The following is a 15474-nucleotide window of genomic DNA, read 5'->3' on the forward strand; positions in this document are numbered from 1 at the left end:
TCCAGCAATTTCTGTTGTTTGACCACCATTAAAAGTAAGCATGGGACTGTACGTATTCTTGCAACACAGGGAAAGTGTGGTCTTGCAATAACTGATGCTCAAATTGTAGCCAAAAGGCTGATAAAGATGATTAATTTAATCATGGGGGTTTTTTATTTCCAGTCGAGAGGGGATGCTCTGCACAAATCCATCTTATTCTGCACACAATTAGAAAGGATCTCCCAGATCATTGGGTCTAGTCCCCTGATAACCACAGGTACCACATCATCTAATCCCTTTTAAAAACTGGTGAAGCTTCATTTTAAAATCAGTCGAGCTTTCGTGTGCACTGCTCCAATAGCCAAGGCTATTCCAGAAGCCCTGCTCTCTGCTGGCACCAGATCTTGTAATTTCTAACATAAACACAATAATGGTTAGCTTATATTGACTTCTGATTGTGCCCATTATCTTTTTGCTAAAATAGATGCTTTCCACCCTGGAGTTTACTTTTGATTTATCTACAACCAGTAATATACCTCTTCTCAGCTTGTTTGCAAGACTATAAAAGCCAAGCTCTTTTATTCCTCTCTAATAACACAGGCTTTCCTTCTTACCATGACCCTTCTCAGCAGCTATTTCTACTTTAATGCATCTGTCCAAATGGAGTGACCAGAACCATGCACTGTTCTGAAGGCAGTTTCCCACTAGGGTGTATTTGCTGCCTTGTAAAGTGGTAATATTCTTTGTCTCAATTGGGAGCACCACAACCATGTCATATCAGTAGTTATCCTCCAATACAGAGAGGGAGTTACTTAGCCCTTTCTATGTAAGCAATCCAGCAGCAGCCTTCTTTTCTCCATCTGCTCACCTCATTCAGTTCATGGAGGGAAGAGCCTACAGATGCTGCGCCATAGGAGTCCTAAATGATTTCTAACGGCCTCTAGTGTAAAACCTGACAATGCTAATGTGATCTCAATCACCTCCATAAAGAAATATGTCTTTGAGCAGTAGACAACCACAGACAAAGTGATATGGATGTATACAATTCAGGAACTTTGGATGGAGAGAGAGAGGATTCAGAGCTGTATCATAAGCTCCTCAGACTATCAAAAAATGACAGTAATTTCTTTCATAGAGACATTCAGCCCCAGAAACTATTTAGGGAGAACTTCACAAATGGAAACAACTGAGTATGCTTTACCTTTTTCCAGAGCTATTTTCACAGGCGAAGGAGATAATAGCTTTGCACTTTACCTGTCCTTGATACTGGTGGGGATTGGAACCTCACAGGACTTTTCTCATTCTATTCTTATAAAGGTCACCACTGTATTTATCTTACCAAATGTAAGGAAACATAATTCTTTACAGTAAGAGAAAGCACAGGGATAACATAATGATTCCTGTCCCACTAAAAAAAGTCTTAACTATATTATGGTCAAGTATTTATACAAAAAAGCATGTTACTGGAAATGAGTGAAAAGGAAAAATAATAGGCCTACAGAACACACTTGGCAATTGAATAAAATTGTGGTTATATTTACTGAGAACCAGAGGAATTATAATGATTAATACACATAATATGAAAAGTTAGAACTGTTAAAAATTCATAGTTAGTACCGCTGATACAGTGTCCCCAAAAGACCTTTTCTCAAGAGGAGCATCTGTATTTGTTTTGACGTCATGTGTAATTACTTTCATTGCCAAGGTAAGACTATCTTACTGGTGATCCTTTTTAATTTTTGGCAAACCATGAGGTTGTTCTTCAACTTTTACTGACAATGTGGTGATCAGATACATGTGAACAGTGTGCAATGGGATCAGCTAAGCAATCATAGAAGGAAACATTTGGACTGTTATCGATGCAGAAAACAAATAAGCACCTGAACTTATGCCAAAGCATTATTTTGGACTACTTTGAACTACTGCTTCTACAAGAGCACCCGGATGTTGCTGGATTTTTTTACAGAATGCTAAAAAGAAAATATCTGAGTCATGCCTATGCGTTATCCAGCTCCAAGACTCTCTGCATGTGTTCCAAGCTGAACAAAAACCATCCCATCACATTAGTGCAGCGCTGGACCTGGGAGGATAAGTGCTACTGAGAACTAGGATATTAAGCTCAGGCTCAGTACAGTGCTAACGAGGTCACACACTTTTTAGATGAGAGCTGGCTTGTGTCCAACAGAGCAAGGTAACATCTGCCTGTGTTAACCCCATGTTGATGTGCTCTCCACTAAACAGTGAACTGACAGTGAACAAACAGGGAGGAGATTATTGGGTTTATTGAAGATTATTGGACAACCTTCAGTAAGGCTTCACAGTGGTCTAAAGCATAGTCTTTTATCAATTTTTGTTTCCTGCACCACTTGCCATTTCACATGTATGTGCAAATGTACGGACCCTGTCCTCCACAACCTGCTGTTTGTTGCAAGGCCAACACTTCCATTACAGTCTAGCAGTACTCCAGTAATGCAGGAGCACACTACTGACACAAGACCCTCAGGCCCCTTAGATTTTTGTCCTTCCGTTTACCTGCTACTATTCAGGTATAACAGACATTTCTGTCTTCAAGTCAGTATGTATTTCCTCCTCCACTGTATTGATGCAGAGGAATCCTGTTCCCATATTTTAATTGGACTGTCCCATATTTTAGCTGGACTGTATGTGCCATATAACGTCTTCTGACCATTACTGTGGCTGCACGGCTGTATCCCTTTTACAGAGCAGAACAAGTGAAAGAGTCGGCAGCACAGTAATTATATTTCTGGGAACTCTTTGCAGTGACATGCATTTATCCTATAAGTGAGTGTCCAGTCAAAACAATATTGCTTTGAGGTCTCACAACTGGGAAGAATATTCCCCCCTTGTATTTTTTTTAAGTGAATTGTATGTAAAAATAATGCTGTGATACAAAAAAGACCTACATAGAAACCACTTGCTTTTAAATTTATTGGACCAAAGGGAGCTATGACAATCTGAAATAAAAGCTGCCTGTTCTATTGTGTGCTTCAACTCCAGGACTAGAAGCAGAATTTGCCTGAAGCAACAGTATGCTCTAGTTTTTTTTTTAGAAATAAAACCAAAAAAAAGAAAAAATAAAACAAAAAAATTGTCAATCATTTTGATGTCGTGTTTCCTAAAATATTAATACAAGTTGTTAACAAAACAGAATTGCGTACAATAGACAAAGTAAAATTAAAATGCACTTTGAATGCCATACCCTCAGCTGGTATAAATCAGCACCACCCCATACATATAGTGTCAAAAATTTCAGACCACTCAGCTACTTGAAAGGACAATTAATCTACCAAATCAGCACTTCTAGTCTAACAATGAGACAGGGACATTGTAACACAGCATTAATGGTTATTTCAGTGAATGACTGGAGATCTCATACAGAGAATGATAAAACGGAATCAAAGAAATTTTGGGTGGAAGGGATCTCTGGAAGTCACCAAGTCCAGCCTCCTGCTAGAAGCAGTACTGTAACCAACACCAGATCAAGTCAGCCATTACTTTGGCTATTTCTTGACAAACAGGAGGACACAGGTTCCACAAGCTCTCCAGACAACCATGGATGTCCCATGCTTTGAGGTTAGGATGGTATAATAATCTCTGTAGCACAGAAGAGACTACAAGAAAAACTTAGTCAAGATCCCTCAGCAGCACTGACAGCACTGAGACTTGCAATCTCACAGGTGACTGGAACCAGTGGGCAGTGAGATTGCCACAGAAAAGGAAAAAGAAAAAAAATGGCAAGAATTGAAGATTATAAGAAGAGACCCTTCAGGATAGAATTGTTCCTCCTGCTGCTGCTGGAGGCACTGGTTATTTCTTTTGGAAATACTTATTTTTCTTTTGGCCTGAAGATCTTTTTCTATTCCAGTTACTGTATTCTCATATATCCTAACACTATTGCTCAGCAAAAGAGGGAATATGTTGCAGGCCTGGCTCTCCAGTGCTCTGGCACACACAACAAAGCCCTCACCATTTTGCTCTAGGCAACTCCTCATTTTGTTTATGTTTAGACTCTGTCCCAGGAGCAGACCAGTGCTCTGCTGTACACTGTGACCTTTATAAATGGTAAATGCCATCCTGCTCACATTCACAAACTGTGGAGGACTATGGTTGAGTGAAACTCTTTCCACTGATTTGAATGAACTTTGAATTAGATCCAAGTGGGGAAAAACTTTTTGCCTATTGTGGTGGGTTGACGCTGGCTGGATGCCAGGTGCCTACCAAAGCCACTCTATCACTTCCCCTCCTCAGCTGGACAGGGGAGAGAAAAAATATAATGAAAGGCTCGTGGGTCGAGATAAGGACAGGGAGAGATCACTCACCAATTACCGTCATGGGCAAAATAGACTCAACTTGGGGAAAATTAATTCAATTTATTACCAATCAAAATCAGCATAGGGTAATAAGAAAATAAAAACTAAATCTTAAAACACCTTGTCCCCACCCCTCCCTTCTTCCCAGGCTCAACTTCACTCCAAAATTCTCTACCTCCTCCCCCAGAGCAGCACAGGGGGACAGGGAATGGGGGTTGCAGTCAGTTCATCACACATTGTCTCTGCCGCTCCTTCCTCCTCACACTCTTCCCCTGCTCCAGCGTGGGGTCCCTCCCACAGGAGACAGTCCTCCATGAACTTCTCCAGCATGAGTCCTTCCCACGGTCTGCACATCACAAACTGCGCCAGTGTGGGTCCCTTCCACAGCATGCAGTCCTTCAGGACAGACTGCTCCAGCATGGATTCCCCACGGCGTCACACGTCCTGCCAGCAAACCTGCTCCAGCATGGGCTGTTCTCTGCACCGGTCCACAGGTCCTGCCAGGAGCCTGCTCCAGCGTGGGCTTCCCATGGGGTCACAGCCTCCTTCGGGCATCCACCTGCTCCAGCGTGGGGTCCTCCACAGGCTGCAGGGTGGATATCCGCTCCACCGTTAACCTCCATGGGCTGCAGTGGGACAGCCTGCCTCACCATGGTCTTCACCACAGGCTGCAGGGGAATCTCTGCTCCGGTGCCTGGAGCACCTCCTCCCCCTCCTTCTTCACTGACTTCAGTGTCTGCAGAGCTGTTCCTCTCACATATTCTCATTCCTCTCTCTGGCTGCAGTTGCTGTTGCGCAGCAACTTTTTCCCCTTCTTAAATATGTTATCCCAGAGGTGCTACCACCATCACTGACAGGCTCAGCCTTGGCCAGCAGTGAGGCCATCTTGTAGCCAGCTGGCATTGGCTCTATCGGACATGGGGGAAGCTCCTAGCAGCTTCTCACAGAAGCCACCCCTGTAGCCCCCCTGCTACCAAACCCTTGCCTCGCAAACCCAATACACCTATACAAACTTCAGCTTTGCCCATGAGAAAAGGGTCATATCATTTCCAAGTAAGGCAATTTCTCTGTGCAGATTTTGCATTACTGCTGGTAGTGAAATGAAGCCAAAGTTTGCAGTCATTTGCAAAATAAGATTAAGTCGGCCAAATCTAAAAGAGGGTTTAGGTACCTGAAACATGATTTAAGCAAACTATGGTAATCTCAGCCAAACACCATGATCCATAATACCCTATTAATTGCCACCTAACACTAGAGGCATCTAAGCTTATTAGGCACCTCCCCTTCTGATCTGAAAGCTCCCTGGATGCATGTAGTTTGGTGTCTAGATGATGACCAGAACAAAGCTGGAATGGCATCTAGCTCATGCCAGAGCTCTTTGGGATAGCATACACTCCCTTGTGAGACACCCACGTCCTCCAGCATAGCAGGTGGCTGGAGGAGATATAATAGTAACAGAGGTCAAACTAACAAAGCTCAAGCCTAGCTTCTTTCAAACCAGAAATATTAGAAGAGGAAAGCAGAATATGGGCATGTTCCAGCTTTTATACTCTAGCTTTCAAGTCCTTACCTCAAGGGACAGCTAGGTTCAACATCCTCCTTAATCTCAAGCAGTTCTAACTCTAAGTTGTCTGTTTGCCATGCTGCCCAGTAAATGAGAGGGTTTCCCAGGCCTCCTGTCAAAGCAGTGATATTGTATAGAGAGGAAATGAAAGAACGATGGTCTGAGAGAAGGATAGGCAAGATGCAGTGTAACTTTTAAAGCTGAGTGCTTTCAATATTCAAATGGGAGACCTGTTTCCTACTTCAAAGGCCACTTACATTATATTTTAAGCAGTCATCAGAAAAAAAACAGAAACTGAAACTTTGGAAGAGTGGCTCTCAGCAGCTACCCTGAAGACAGAACATCAAACTCTGGCTCATAACTCAGATGCCTGGGCTCTAGGGAGTGGAGTTCAGACTAATCCTGTGCTTAACTTTTTCCCTTGCCTAACTTGAGGCAGCACCATGCTGAGCATGCAGGTTTCTCATACTGCCCTGACAAGTTGCTAATGCTTTCTCATGATCTCTATTTAATCTGTATTTAATAACATGGAACCATAGGAAAAGAGCAGGGTCATAGAATGGATGAATGTGGCACAGATACTATCCTGAAATGTTGGAGGCGGAGGGACTTAAAAACAAAAATGAACTTGCTAATCCCAACCTTGCCAGCGTGGATCACAAAGTCATACTAAAATTTAGAACAAGAAAGCACATATGGTGATAATTCCTTATAACAGTTTCAAGACTTTGGAGGCCACGTGTCAGGGCTGAGACACCCTTCAAAGCCATGGAGAGAAATGCAGGAGCACATGTTTCTAGGTTTTGTAGCTGCCATAAAAATGGTGTTTCTCCCTCTTTTTCTTAAACAGAGAAAAATTTCAAACCTAAATAAACTTGGAACTACCCCTGATTATAGCTCTTCCTGCTGAGAAATATTTTTAAATGCTGACTTGGGTTTTATTCTAACCTTAGCTTGTTATGTTTTTGTGTGAGGATGTAAGGCCGTACGAATGATCCCTCAGGCCATGCTAAATGCAGTGGTAGAGTAGTCTCGGATGACAGTCCCAACAGGACACTGCATTGCTTCCTGGTGCCACAGTATCAGTTAAGGAACTCCTTCCATTAAGGACTTAATGATAAAGATGCCTGACTAGCTCTAATTGTGCTTGCTTGAGTTACAGAAACACTCTAGCCACAGCAAAATGAGGAAAATCTTCTTAGTACATGTAGGTGAAAAACCTTTTTTTGCAGCTGTATACTTGAAAATTTTTGAGAGAGGATTATTTCCTAACTATTCATATTTGTATTATTATGGCATCTGAAAGTTTTAATCCTACATCAGAAATCTTATACCAGAATCCCTGCATACATGCCTTTCCTCTCCTATCAAGAGCAACAAAAGCCAAAAACACATTTTCCTGAAAGAGCTAGCAGTGTGAGTACATGAAAAAGTAAAAAACATTCAAAATTTGCCATGTAGAAAAACCCTACTGAAAATATCTGTACTGTGCATTCCAGCTGAAACATTTGAAGTTAGAGATAACTGATACAGAAGCTAGTTATGAATAAATTTGGAAATGCTAAGGAAGAATAAATCATATAAAATACAAAATAAAAAATAATTACTCAAAAAGTCATTACATAGTCTATTTCTCTTTTTACTGTTAACTCATAATTTTGGGGGGGTTTGGGGCGGGGGGGAAGGAAAAAAAAACAAACTATAGAATAATAATATAGCTTGGCTTTATCTTGTGTATCTTCCACATACTGTCGTTGCTACAGTTAGCACAGTCCAATTAAAGGAGGCAGAGGTCCAAAAGAAGGAATTCCAAAGAGGCAGGATTCTACTAACTTTACAACAGCAGCATTGTTCTACCTGACTCTCCTGGTCACGCTGCTGTCCCTAGAGGCAGCAATAATTCCTGGACATGGCCTCAGTTTAATACAACCATCAGTGTTCAGTACCTTCATATGTTGCTTCACCCTATGTCTCATTTTTAATGATAGCCCTTACTCACTGAAAACCATCTATGCCACACATTTGCCTAAAAAGTGTATGTGGTTTTTTCCCCCTAAGTGGAAGAGAAAATAAACTACAAAGGCAGATTGAATGGTAACACAGATGTGACCATGCTCTAAAAATTATTCTATTATTTATAAATATAATATACTGAAAATGAGGGGAAAAAATTAAAAGAACACATACTACTGACCAAAACCAAGCATGAAACATGATACTATAATGAGAACTGCAAAAATAAATTTAAAAAATCCCCAAACCACAAATGGGGAAAAATTCTAATACAAAGATATCAAAATTTGAAAAGTAATGGAGAAAATTGTCATTGCAGTCATGGAAGGAAGAACAGCAGGTCAGGGAGATGAGGAAATGGGAAGAAGATCAAGGAAGTTTGCATATGTAGGGATGAAAGGGAAAAATAGAACTGGAGACAGTGAAATGTATTAACTGCAATAAATTATATTTCCTCAAAGTTTTTCCAAGAAAAGACAATGAATGCACATCTAGTACTGTACAATGTTGTTTAGATGATTCATACGTTCTGAAAATATGCAGGCAAGTAGAGGCAACTCCAAGACAATCAGCTTTCCAGAAATGATTGAAATTTACCACACATATTCAAAGCAACTAAGTTGAAACATTTTCTTGCAAGAGAAAGAGCCACATATCATTTGCAAAGTAGAACTAAAACTCTCTTCATTTCTGCATAGACTTTTCCTGAATGAGATTGTATGTCCCATACAGTTTTCATGGTGAGTCCCATATTTTGCGTGCTGAAAGGGCAGAATATGCAATACAGCAAGACAGGCTCTGTTGACTGTTCCAAAGGCATAAGTTAAATATGACTTGAAAGACCATTTTCAGACCCCACAAAAGAGAAAATGATGAATGAAAGCACAGATATTAGGGTTAGAAAATAACTCAAGATGCCATCTACTCTGCATTTCTGCATTAGGAAGAATGACCTTTATCTGAGACATATCTGAGAGATATTTCCTTAGCATGTGTGGGTATCTCTATAAGCTCCACAGGCAATCTATTCCAGTGCTCAGCATCATTAGTTACTGTGACTTTCCAGCTTATTCATGACCCCAGAAAATTCTGGCCCAGTGCATTCCTACAGTTGTGAAGGTAGGGTCAGGGCTGTGATGTGTCCGTATCACATCTGAGTATGCATGAATTTACCAGTTCTGCGATCATTCCTAGCCAAGTAGTTCAGAGCTGGTCTGGAACTTCCTCAGAAACACACTGCTGTTCAGGGCATATTTTCTGTTTTGTGTTTTTAAGATGGCAAATAACTTCCTGGCTTTCAAAAAACAGCCAATAAGTGTTAACAAAATCAGAAAAAAAAGGTTTTACAAGGAAAAATACTTTCCTGGCAGTATGAAAACTACTATGAAAACTTCTGTGCCAGATGTTGATATATGAAGCCTAGGGATCTCTTGTGGGGATGATGGTAACGTGAAGCATAGAACTTCAAATGTGGGTTCCTGGTTTGAACAGCCTGATAGCCACAGCATGGTGCACAGGAATTCATAGCTCCCAGAAATCAAATTATTTTCAGTCAGAGATAGGAGGAAACTCCTTTCTTAGGTCCAAATTACCTACCTATGTGGGAGTGAGACCTAGCTTCTCAATGCTGAGCCAAAAAGCCAGGAGAGTATCCAAAGCTATCCTTAGAAAGAAGTCTTTTAAAACCTCTTTTTGGTCCTTCTCATTTTTGATCATCCCTGGTTCTCTCCCATGCACAGACATTCTGGCAAGAGAGGAAGAACGGGACAGTATAAACAAACATGACAAAGTAACAGGTACAGCCTTGCCAGCTCCAGCAAATGTACAAATTAAGCTAACCCTAGACCTTACTGCAAGAATACCAGCTAGGTCACACCACATGGTCTTGTTAAAGCTGTTACCACTCCTAAAAAATTTGTCCTGCCTAGGTTTGATCAAATTACAAGTAGCTTCCCAACTGCAAAGTAGTGAGTCAGACAGCAATAGTCTGCAGCTGTGGAAAGCACCTACTGCCAGATCTCAATATTCACCACTGATCTTTGGGTCTCAGTGGAGCTGAAGGATATCTTCCCTCCCTAAGATCAGGGCTGAGATAGATTTGTGAGCCAAAATTTGCTGCCAATAATAAAGGTCAGCTGCTCCCATCTCCTGCTGAGCTTGCTTATATATCTCTTTTTTTTGTTTTTAATATCCACCTCCTGCTACAAGTACTGATTGCACATACTTATGTTGACGTCTTACAGTGGTAAAGCTTCTAGCACTGCCTTGTGTTTCAGTTTTAGGACACGTTGTCAGGTCCAGTTCCAACATCTGTTAATTTTGTGCCCCCAACTTTCATGACTGTCTGTAGTGCCTCTGCTCTTGTTACTCTGGTGGCTTATCTCTTTGAGACCTTGTAACCTTTTTCCAGAGTTCTTGAGGAAAGGAGAAGAGAGAAAGAAAATAACCCAGAGCTACCGTTGCATTATTTGCAAGTTCTGAATTGCAGCACTTTCTCCATCTCCACCTCTCCTGAAAGAAGTGGTGGTAGATGCTCTAATAATGAGGAACACTGGAGAATTTCATAACTCCCTGCTTGTACCTGTCACGGGCTGTTTTCTTCTCAGGGGGTGAGGAAATGGGATGGCACCCAACCAGCAGCATAGGACACAGCAGGAAACATGGAAGCTAAGTGTCTCATGTCATTGCCAAGCTATTTTTGACCCTAAGAGCGAATGTAAAACACAGTCCAAGAGATAAGTCACCTAAACTTGCTAAACTGCAGCTCTCCTGACTACCAGCAGAGAAGGCAAGCAGGGATAGCTAAGCAAATGGGTTAATATCACTCTAATACAGTGAGTCAACATGACTGAGCCCCTTAAGTATGACTGCTTTGACTACTGAGTACTGAGTACTGAGTAATTGTAGTATTCAAAGCACTTAATTAAAACACATAATTAAGACACATCACACAGAAAGGTCAGTGCTATTTTGTACTTGTGAAAACTGGATAAAGAAAATTACTTGAATAAGGCCACACAAGTTAGTCAATGACAGGTAGGGATGCAAAACCCAGGCTTTCTGTCTAGGGCATGCTCTCGTGGATTGTACTGCGCCTCACCAAATATTAGCAGATGATATGTTTTATATTTTTAAGCATCTCCTCCAATCATCAGGTATATCGATGCATACCCATAAAAGTCTGTGGTGAATCATCGTCCTGTGCTGGGACTTCATGCTGTGTGTCTCTCTCTCTCACTCACTCTGAGGAAGCCAGGTCTCTGATCAGTCTCTCTAGACATTTTCCATGTCTAAAACTAGTTTTTCAAACAGATTTTAGAGAACAGCTGAATTATGTCACCTAGATTATCACGTCCGTTTTTTAGAGGCTTGGGATCACTTTTAAAATACGAATTCCTTACCTTAATAATGAACAAAGAATGCAATTTATGTCAGCTGAGTTAGTGGCCTAAGGGCTGTATTATATCACAGGTTTTGCAGTGTGTAGTATGCAGCAAGAATGGACTGATCCATGGCATAAATATCCAGTAAAGAAACACCACATACTTCAACTATGAATAGCATGAACAGGCAGCAGCTATATCAAGAATTTGCTGCCAATAACCTTTATAATTGCAGGGAAATCCCAGATTCAGTTTAGGGTTTCCTTCTTTATCCGTGGACTTTGGAAACATTACTACATTTAATGGCAGACAATACAAATATTATTTCATAGTTTTCTGGAGAGTTTTTTTTAAATGTAGTGCTCTTGATCTTTACCAGCTGTTGAGTCAAATTTGGTGTAAGCCTGTTTCTTTGTGTACGGCCTGCAAACAATGTGGATTGTAAAATGAGTAGGGCGCAAACCCAATTTCAATTGCAGGCTGGGATTCCCCTATGCTTTTACAGGGAAACTTGGTTGATAACTGTGTTTGCTATTGGGTGAGGCATGGAGACCAAACCCATTGTATTTAACCTTTGAATACCAGAATGTCACATGAGCTCTAAAGCCAAGCCATTAAAATAAGGAAGGAGAAATAAATCATAATACATAATAAAAGCTTGGTTGTTCCTTTGCCATCACTCAACCCACAATTGTATATTTTCATGCTGTTTAAATTTCCATGTAATACTTGCATAAACATCCAATGTTCTTTTGGTTTTTTCCTTTCCTGTACTGAACAGAAGTACAGTTTGTGATATAGTGATGAAACCTGGATATTGCCTTATACAAGGCAATGCAAGGATGTCTTGCTGAATACTCATGGTAAACTAAGAATAATTCATAAAGTTGTAATAAGATCCAAAATCTCAGCAGTTCAGTGTGAAGGGTTTTTAAGTCACATACCTCAAAACAGTTAGGTCACTATTTCCCTCTTAAGTACAACCAATGCTTTACTCTGATAAGGAGTACCCAAGGAGGTCAAAACTGCTTACAAATATTCAAGGGACATAGCCACCTTAAAATCCAGTCTGCTGGTCAAACTCAACAGTTTCAGTTATTAAACCTGCTCAAAACCTTCTGACAATACTCACAGTTTGAAAAATGCAGAAAAATGCAAATTAATTGCTTTTCATTCCCCTATTGCTTTATGAAGAACAACACAACCTCAGGGTTACCTCTGCAGAAGAGAAATCCGCTATACAAACTTATGGGAAAACATCATAAAGAAAGAAACAATTTTCTATAATACTCAGTTGTAGCAATATCAGCTACAGAAAACTTCTGATAGTTTTAAAATTACAGTATCTCATTATCACGTTAAGAAAATCGCTAGAAAAAATAGCATCAATTCTCTACTTTGTGATCCGATGTGCTATAGCAGAAGGCAGCACACATATATTGCACATAGACAAAGACAAATTGTAACCCCTGGTTAGTGCCCCTATAAAGACCGTTGAGTTATAAATTATGGAGAAGATAAACTGCTCACTTTTAAAGTTGCTCAGGTAGGAATGGGATTGAGACAACAAACTGTGGTCAGTTATATAGGGAAATTGAAGTTACGTCCAAAGGAAAAGGAAGAAGGAGTTTTCTCTAACAAGCTAGTCATGAGACTCTAAAGTTCATGTAGCTAAAATGCTTTGCACTAGATTGAAAATACTATGCTGACAGTAATTTGTCCTGTTAAGATCATGATTGTTCCCAGTGAGAAAACATTTTTGTCTTAAAAAGTCATTAATGCATTCAAGATTCTACGAAATACAACTAGCAGAAACATTACATAGAGAACATGAACTAAATCCTGTCTTTAACATCACAAATGATTGATTGATTCCATTATACTGGAAACAATGTATTTCCCCTGTAAATTAAAAAGAATACACCTATCTCAGTTATCCAACCTTCAGTATTGGAAAAGTTGTAAGACAAACTCTTGAAGGCAAAGAAAGTGATCCAATCTACCAGACCTCAGGGTTGTGTCTATACCTTAGGCATCTAGTGAATCAGTCTTCTTAACATACATACCTAAGATACGATGGAGAAAGATGCCCTTTAAGGTCCCCAGAGGTAAATCTTATCCCCTAGCCTGAATCAATCCCACTGAAAAAGATTGCTGTTGTTTTTTACATACTGAGTCTGATAGTCATACACTCTTTGGAGGGATAAATTAGAACAGTAAATCTTTTCTATTTTAAACTCTCATTGCAGCAGACCAAGGAGCATAAATTATTTAAAATACATGTATATTTGCATTCATAAACATAAGTACATAAAAATTCTTGAAAAGTGCTTAGGTACCTCTAGAGATTAATCTCTTATGAATATATTTTATTATTCTAAAAACGTTATCTGAGTGGATAGAGACTACAGAATTTGAATGCAGGAATATTAAAAAACTTTAAATATAGAGAGGTTCTTTTTCCCTCAATCTAGTATTTTATAAGCATCTTTATTCCTGATATTTTCTAGGATATGCGTATAAAACATAGAATAAATTGCTGCTACATGTACTAACTTAATATCTGGGTAGTGCCACCACATTTAGACAATCTTTAGTATGTTTCATTGCCTGTCCTAAAACACTGACATCTTCAAGCAGAAGTCTGTACAGACAGCCAAATTCTTTCATGCCATCAATTCCACTTCTCTGTAGCAAGTACATAGTTATCATCCTCTACCAAGACTGAAAGTCAGATTCCCTATTATTTTATCTTTTTTTCATTTATCTTTCAGTTTACTCTATTCTTACAGTTTCAGAATGCCAGCAGAAGCAGAATATCTCCATACTGCCCCTTTGTGGGGATATTTGGAAACATACAAAATTCAAAGCTATTTAAGAGATGGTATAGTTCACACTCCACTTTTATGCACATACATAAGTCATTAAATTCAATACTGCAGTTACATTCATCCCACAAAATGAAAAGCAGGTTTTACTCTTTCTCAAACTTAATTCATTTATTCACAGGAAAGTCAGTGTTTCTTATATTCCTCACATAATTAGCAATTTCTGAAACCTCCCGCTCCTCCCTCCCTCATCTCTTTGGCACCACTGCTATTATAAAAACTGACTCTCCAAAGTAATGAATATGAACTAAATCTTTTTTTTTTTTTTCCAAATAGAAAAGACAGATTTAAAAAAGGTACCAACAACAGCAGTTGGAAATAGCGTAAGATGCATTTTCTTACTCCCTTCCTAACAGTCATCTTTGGCACTTCAGATACTTAATTCAGAATGACAGGAATATAAAGTGAATGTTCAGGACAGCTGAAATATTTTTCCATTTTTGCTTTCTTGCTTTTCTTACAATTATTTTGGCAGCATACAACTACTATATTAATAGGCAGCAAATAGGAACAAGTAAGAGATTACCTGAGAACATGAAAGTCCACATTCTTCAATCCTGGGAATAATCTGACAATCAGAGTTCCAAAAAAGAATTATTAGAAGAATCTGAACATGAATACTTATCATCCTAAATTGAAAAAAAAAAGCAAAACCTCAGAAGAAACCTTCTACTCTGACAATTCTCCCTCTCATGCTAAAACTTTAATATGAATTTTAGTCCCTCCCACAGCACCTCTGAGCTCCTCCCTCTAAAACTTTCCAAAGACAGAAAATTGCTAGTTGTGGGAAATATAAAGCATGTTCGACTCATTTCTTATGTTCCACAGTGAAAAATGGGAAACATGAATTTCTGACAATCACAGCAAAAGCCTTTTCCTTCTGGATTTCATCATGTCAGCTTTAGATTAGTTTTAGCAAATTTATTTTCTGTAAATTCTATGTATAAATGGGAATTTTGTTTCTAGAGTGATGTACCAGGCAGGTTCACTGGAATCCAAATGCATTCTTATGTCTACTTATTTCCCTGGTTTTCTAATCCATTGAATAAAAAGAAAAACTGCTTTGCTGAGGAGAATAGTCTTGGAAGACGGGTTTCTTGTTTTTCATCAGCAGGAAAAACATTCTTTTACCCTAGAAATCTGTGCCTTGAACTTATTTCACTTACTTATTATCTAATTGTATCAACAGAAGCCTCTTGTTCTATAGCCTATCTCCAGTTTTTGGATTTTCAACACGCTCGGGAATTATGCATGCTTTGCCAAAGAAGCTCCACACCACCAGCTCTGAAAGCAGGGTACGAGTGAGTCACAACACC

At 39.5% G+C, this 15474-nt stretch overlaps 1 protein-coding gene across 1 annotated transcript in view; it reads right to left on the minus strand.

Moving 5' to 3' along the window:
• Positions 1-14824, minus strand: part of IL17REL (interleukin 17 receptor E like) — a 47411-nt gene extending 32587 nt beyond the window's left edge. The window contains exon 1 of the mRNA XM_072868386.1: positions 14685-14824. Coding sequence (XP_072724487.1) covers positions 14685-14786 — 102 coding nt within the window. The 5' untranslated portion in view covers positions 14787-14824. The remainder of the gene's footprint in view (positions 1-14684) is intronic.
• Between the last annotated feature and the right edge of the window lie 650 nt (positions 14825-15474).

This window comes from Ciconia boyciana, chromosome 1 (genome assembly GCF_034638445.1).
Source record: "Ciconia boyciana chromosome 1, ASM3463844v1, whole genome shotgun sequence".
Taxonomy (NCBI): domain Eukaryota; kingdom Metazoa; phylum Chordata; class Aves; order Ciconiiformes; family Ciconiidae; genus Ciconia; species Ciconia boyciana.